Source organism: Arachis stenosperma, chromosome 9 (genome assembly GCF_014773155.1).
Source record: "Arachis stenosperma cultivar V10309 chromosome 9, arast.V10309.gnm1.PFL2, whole genome shotgun sequence".
NCBI lineage: Eukaryota > Viridiplantae > Streptophyta > Magnoliopsida > Fabales > Fabaceae > Arachis > Arachis stenosperma.
The window spans coordinates 120425218-120432111 of NC_080385.1; the positions used below are offsets into that span (position 1 = coordinate 120425218).

The 6894-nt window shown below is 36.3% G+C and overlaps 1 protein-coding gene across 1 annotated transcript; it reads left to right on the plus strand.

Annotated features, from left to right (window-relative positions):
• Positions 1 to 1665, plus strand: LOC130951810 (sugar carrier protein C-like). Its single transcript, XM_057880547.1, has 2 exons — positions 1 to 1117; positions 1202 to 1665. The coding sequence occupies exons 1-2, from the start codon at positions 26 to 28 to the stop codon at positions 1658 to 1660; spliced, it is 1551 nt and encodes a 516-aa protein (XP_057736530.1). The 5' UTR covers positions 1 to 25; the 3' UTR covers positions 1661 to 1665.
• The last annotated feature ends 5229 nt before the right edge of the window (positions 1666 to 6894 follow it).

Here is a 6894-nt window from a genome sequence, read left to right on the forward strand (position 1 = left end):
TTCCACTCACCGATCAAATACAATAATGGCCGGAGGACTCATTGGAAAGGGCTCTGCCAATGGGAAGCAATATCCGGGAAAACTCACTTTCCGGGTTTTTGTGACGTGCATGGTTGCTGCATTTGGAGGACTAATTTTTGGATATGATCTTGGCATCTCAGGTGGAGTTACATCGATGGATCCTTTTCTGAAGAAATTTTTCCCAGACGTGTATGCAAAGGAGATGAACATGAAGCCATCTGACAATCAGTATTGCAGGTTTGACAGCCAGGTTTTGACACTCTTTACATCCTCCCTGTATCTGGCTGCTCTCGTGGCATCACTCTGTGCGTCTTCCATCACTCGAATCTTTGGAAGGCGTCTTACCATGTTGTCCGGCGGTATTCTGTTTCTCGTGGGTGCCGGTTTCAATGCGTTTGCTCAGAAAGTGTGGATGCTCATTGTTGGTCGCATGTTGCTTGGCTTCGGAATTGGATGTGCTAATCAGTCTGTTCCAATCTATGTGTCGGAGGTTGCTCCTTACAAATACAGAGGAGCCCTTAACATGATGTTCCAATTGGCCATCACCATTGGCATCTTTGTCGCCAACGTTCTCAACTATTTCTTCGCCAAGATGAAGAACGGTGAAGGCTGGCGCTACAGCTTGGGTTTCGCGGCTGTCCCCGCCGTGATGATCGTCATCGGCGCAATCTTTCTCCCCGACTCGCCGAGCTCCTTGATCGAGCGTGGCAAAGATGAGAAAGCCAAGCAAGAGCTGATCAAGATTAGAGGAACCAGTGACGTGGAGGAAGAGTTCAAGGACCTTGTTGAGGCGAGTCAATCGTCCGCGGCAGTAAATCACCCATGGGCCACTCTGTTGAAGAGGCATTATAGGCCTCAGCTCGTGATGGCCATAGCCATTCCTTTCTTCCAGCAGCTCACCGGCATGAATGTGATTACTTTCTATGCTCCTGTTTTGTTCAGAACCATTGGCTTTGGTAGCAATGCTTCCCTTATGTCTTCCATGATCACCGGTGGCTTTAATGCTCTTGCTACCTTTGTTTCAATCTTTACCGTTGACAAAGTTGGAAGGCGCAAGCTCTTTCTCGAAGGCGGTGCTCAGATGTTTATCTGTCAGGTACATTTTTTACTCATTTATATTTTTAATTATTAGTTTGCCTACATTATTGTTGAATTTGTTATATATAATGGATGGATGCAGATTGTGATAACCGCCGCAATAGCAAGCAAATTTGGAGTAGATGGAAACCCAGGAACGTTGCCAAAATGGTACGCGTTCCTTGTGGTGGGATTTATATGCATCTATGTGATGGGATTTGCATGGTCATGGGGTCCTCTTGGATGGTTGGTTCCTAGCGAGATATTTCCCCTTGAAGTCAGATCTGCAGCTCAGAGTATCAATGTATCCGTTAATATGATTTTCACTTTTGCTATTGCTCAAGTATTCACCTCCATGCTCTGCCATATGAAATTTGGCCTCTTCATCTTCTTTGCTGTTTTTGTTTTGGTTATGAGCTGCTTTATCCATAAGTTTCTTCCGGAGACTAAGGGAGTTCCCATCGAAGAGATGTCTGTTGTGTGGCAAAATCATTATTATTGGAAGAAATTTGTCAACTCTGCAAGTGAAGAAGCTAAAGCCAAGGTGGATAACTCATGTTGATTAAATCCTTCCAAGAGAGTTTCAATTTTAATTAGGAACCAAAAGTGGTCTAGAATTTACAGTTTTTTAAGGTTTCGTTTTTATTTTAATAAACAATTTACTTGTTATTAAGTTTTGTTTAGAATTTGGTTTAGTGGAATACATCTTCTTTTGTTCTTCTTTGAATTTTTATAGTTTTACTTAGCGAAATTATTAAATGTTCTTATTAGACAACTTCATATCTTAGTTTATTGTTTACTTTCCAGTACTAATGAAAATGAATAACATAAAAATTATAAATTTCAGTTTTTACTTTCTAAAATTTGAAAGAATCCATTGTAGTTTCAAGTTTAAATTTAATGGACAAATAAATAAATCCATTATTGCGCAATCCTAGGTATCCAGCAGGGAAAAAAAAAAAAACTGTTCTTGAACTAGCGCTGCGTCAGTCTCATATAGGTAAGAAGTAACTAACCATTCCTTTTTGGAGCTTGGAATTGTCCTCTCTCTAAGGTTTAGTGTTTGTAACGTAATATGAATAAATTAAGACTTAACGAGTATAGATAACAGAAAGTGCAATGTCATCTCCAACAAGATGTGTGCGTATTGGTCTGCGACTTTGAGAGTTGATTGCCGTGGTGGTATCAGTGTATTAGAGGTGCATCTTGCATGGGTGATGCCAAACAGGGTTCTTTATTTTTTACCTTTTATTTTCTTGGTCATGTTTCCACCATTATGTAGAAATTCATCACTCATCAAATAAACATGAAACAAAATTTGGTACCAAACGGGGAGACATTCATATTACGTCTTGCCTCAAACTTCGGTTAAAGGAAACTCAAAATGCACCATCCTAATCCTATGACCACTAGTGAATAAAATACCCAGTGCGAAACACTACCTACCTAATGCAATCAAACTCCATTCTATCATTCTATACTCATCGCATTGTTTTTACCAAAACAGACAAATAAATTTAATGGAATAATTGAACATCCTGAGTGAGAGTGCATCCAGATCCATTTTTCATTAAATAAATAGGTCACTAAATTGCTGGTTACCGATTAGGGAAAAACTTGAACATTCTGAGGGTGTATTCAAGAAACAAAGTGACAGCTACATTAAGTCGTCCAAAATTAGTATGCTTTGTAGAGTGCTCTACACCAGCTTTGACACTGCAAGTTCAAAGGATATGAGATTCTTGCGATAAGAAAAACAATTCAACTAGGTATCCTTTAAATTTGTAACAATGCGATTTCCAAGTCATTATTTGGGTATAACTATCATGGTGCAATCCTAAGAGGGATAAAATGATGTCTTCGGACGTTATTCAGGCCACAGAAGATCATTACTACGGGCTCCAATCCAACTCCAAAAGCCACGGGTGTGTTGGTGCACCATATCTGAATCATCAACAAAGCAGTTAGTTTTTGATATCAGGTAATTTAATTTGTTGAAAATATAAATCATTCTCTCTGTCCAGTAATAAAAAATAACTGTCGGTTAGACAGTTGTAAAATCCAAAAATCAATGTATCTAAAAGTAATTCGACACTTTTAGCCCAACTATGCCTATGCCAAGTTTGTTGCAAACATTACATATCGAGGATCAAACCGTCATTTTGGCCCTAGTAATATCTGACGAGATAGCCCTCTCATTTGTGGATGGTTTTTCAGGTACCATGAAATAATTATCAATTATTAAGGAACCATTTTTTCAACAAAAAATAGTCATTTCTGTCAAGTGGAAACAAATTGGCTATTAATGTTTCTAGAACACACATTAAATGTGCTCCACGAGTTTACAAGTGTTCTCTTAATAGATAAAAAGTTCAATGAAATTATTTCTCGTACTAATGCAATGTAGGACAAAATCTCTTATTGCTTACCTCAAATAAAGACATCAAATGAGTTTGAGTACTGTGGATTACTATAGCAAGGCATTGTGTACAATGGTCTGACAACAAAGGGGTACTATAGAACTCCGTCCCATACCTATAAACAAAAATTAGAACAAGTTAATCCAAAATAATAGGTCATTAAAAAGAAAATAAAATATTGAGTAGAGTGACAATTAGGTGCTTGAAGATTTTGACTTCGGACTAATTAGTCCTTAAAGAAAAAAAAAATACCAATTTGGTCTTCCAGGATAGCAAACAGTGGATACATGATGTATTTCTATCAATTCATCAACTAAAACTTAACAGTGATGCTTATATGTACTGTTAATTACTCTGACATGTCTATCTATGAAAGATAGTCATGTAGATAACAATTGTTAGAACGAAACTTCACTTGTTTTGATAGGATTTGTTATAAATAGAGTAGCTGCTAAAGGTATATGAAAACTCAAGATAATAAATGCTTACTGTTTAAAACTATATCGTTTCCTGCTCACGTGACATATCGAGACATGCACCACTGTAAATAACGAAATATATGGACAATTCGGTTTTGTTTTACACTATTCATCGACAGAAGGAGATACATGTCCACCGTTTGCTATCTTGGAGGACTAATTGATACTTTTTTTTCTTCAAGGACTAATTAGTCCAAGGTCATCTTCGAGGATCAGTATTCAAGTCACCAAAAGGTTCAATCTCTGAGAGAGAGAGTTACTTCTCTATAACTAGCTGCCTCAACTTCCTTTCAGCTTCGGTATTAAAGTCACCGAAAGGTTCAATATCTACTCCAGCATCTTATGAAGCAAAATTATAAGAACATGCAAGACATACCATTTTCTAATATTCTTATTAATGAAGATAAACAAAATTCTGAGTGTTGAGGTCAATCAACAGTTGCAAAGGAAACCGAGAACCATCTATAAGAGGAAAAATAGAGGGGAAGCGTCAGCATCAATGAAGCATCCCAAAATTATAAGAACATGCAAGACATACCATTTTCTAATATTCTTATTAATGAAGATAAACAAAATTCTGAGTGTTGAGGTCATCAACAGTTGCAAAGGAAACCGAGAACCATCTATAGAGGAAAAATAGAGGGAAGCGTCAGCATCAATGAAGCATCCCTTAGAACAGAACACAGAAAACCGAGAACCATCTATAAGAGGAAAAATAGAGGGGAAGCCTCAGCATCAATGAAGCACCCTTTAGAACAGAACACAGGGAACCTAATTAGGCTCAACAATAATTTCATCCTTTTTGGGACTATAAACCCGTTTTAACTTGCAAGCACACAATGATGATACGGACTGAGATGAGGTCTTTGACATAAATTTTCCTTAACCCCAATTCTTTTTCATTAACATATGGACTCCATCACATTTTCTAATAACCTTTGACTATTGTGAATGTTTTCGTTGACTTTAGTTGAAATTAGAAATTAGAAACTAGAACAACATAACTTTTTTCATAAGCAATAGCATTGTCTGATCCACGTAGCATGCCTAAACTAGTGGCCCAAGACTTTGTTATTACACTGTTCTTGTATAACCCCTCCATGTTTACGGAGCATATATCTTATTAAGAAAGAAGAAAGTCCCCCAATTCAAAAAAAAAAAAAAAAATTGTTCATGACTTTGAATAAGATCATAAGCCTTTTAAGCATTGCATTCATTTGTATTCACATTTTTTCAACTGGTAGTTCATAGCATAACAAATACAACATAGTATAGTTAACAATATTTACTCTTTTTTTTATGATGGAGAAGAAATTTGTTAGATTAGAAAAGAATGTTTGATATAAGATAAAATACAATTTTTTTTAATAGAAGATGCTCACCTTTGAAGGTTCGTACTGGTGTGCCACTGCACAGCTTCAAGATCCTTCTTACAATTCTGGTTCAACCAATCAAATATATCCATAACCTGCTAAAAACCAATATCAGTAAATCAGGTTATGTACAACAATAATTTCACACCATACCAAGAGACATATGCCTAAAAGTGAAATATACCTCACAATAATGCTTCTTATCTCCATTTCAACATCAAGACCAGTAAACTCACACAGATGTCTGTGTGTGTGAAGGAATCTCAGCCCTAAACGCAGGACTAATCTCAGAAACACGGCCAAAATCAGACATATTGCCATTGCCTGTGAAGCGTCGTGATTGGATAAGGCAAGCAGGGTGCCCTTTAGCCCAGTCTGAAAACAGCAGCTCCACCCTCACTTGACCCAGCAATCAACTTTGGAGTGTGGATTTCAACAAAGCCTTCAGATAATAAGAATTGTTTGAAGCACCCAACAATGCAATGAAAAATAATTTGATCATCAACTTGGTATCATGGGGAAAATCTATACCTTAAATGTCGTAGTATGCATTAATTACAGTAAATTTAAAATTTACAACAACCATCATCTCAACAGCATGCAATTCAAGAATGAACATCAATAAGTAAGACTCTTCAAATAAAATTCAGATGAAATGCTTTACATTTCCTCTTGTGGTTGAATGCGAAAAATTCCTTGATTAGCTGGGGTTCTGAGGTCAAGTACTCTAAAGTTCAAACGTGTATCCTGATTTACGCGAACAAGTTGTTCACCAGCCTGCATTCATAACAGAATTAGTTAACCAATGGATGAAAAGAAATGAAGTAAAGATAAGCTCCTGCAAACAAATCAATGTACCTGAAGTGTCTTCTCAATTTCAGCTCACTTCGAGCAGCATCCTCGAGATTAATTGGTAGAGTTGGAAGGGCCCTGCTAACACAATACAACTTCCTCACTTGAACCTCCACCTATCAGCAAAATAGCTTCTCCTACATGAATGTGAGGTAAGTGTTAACCCCTCAGCAATACAGTGACCTCCTCTGGATTATTTATTATCAACCAAGCGATATCTTACCTTCAGGAAGATCGGTTACTCTTCAAAAAGTGATGAGCTGCATTAATGTATAAATCATCTTGGTGTGCGCTCCAATTAGCTAGTCCTATCATTGTAATCAAGCAATTTTACCATCTCTATCATCAACAACGCTTCCCCTTTTCCATTCTATATTATAAACCTTACAAATATTTCTAAACCCAAAACCACTGTGTAACCAAATCCAACACAGTAGTTGTTAAGAGCTTCTTTCCAAAACTTATGAATTAAAATTCACTTTTTTTTTTTTTTTTGTGACTGAATTAAAATTTACTTAAGAATTAGAAATTTATTTTTTTTGTTTTGAAACAAATAAAAATAAATGGGTTGTATTTTTTTAAAAAATTTTTATTTTTATTTTTTTATTTACATATTTAAAAGAAATCCGATTTTAAAATTAATTTTTACATTAAATAAACTTAATATGTTAA

Bases quoted from the DNA above. Each gene is read 5' to 3' on its own strand.
- LOC130951810 (XM_057880547.1), top strand. From the start codon at position 26: ATGGCCGGAGGACTCATTGGAAAGGGCTCTGCCAATGGGAAGCAATAT. The intron at 1,118-1,201 runs GTACATTTTTTA...GGATGGATGCAG, and splicing joins CTCAGATGTTTATCTGTCAG to ATTGTGATAACCGCCGCAAT.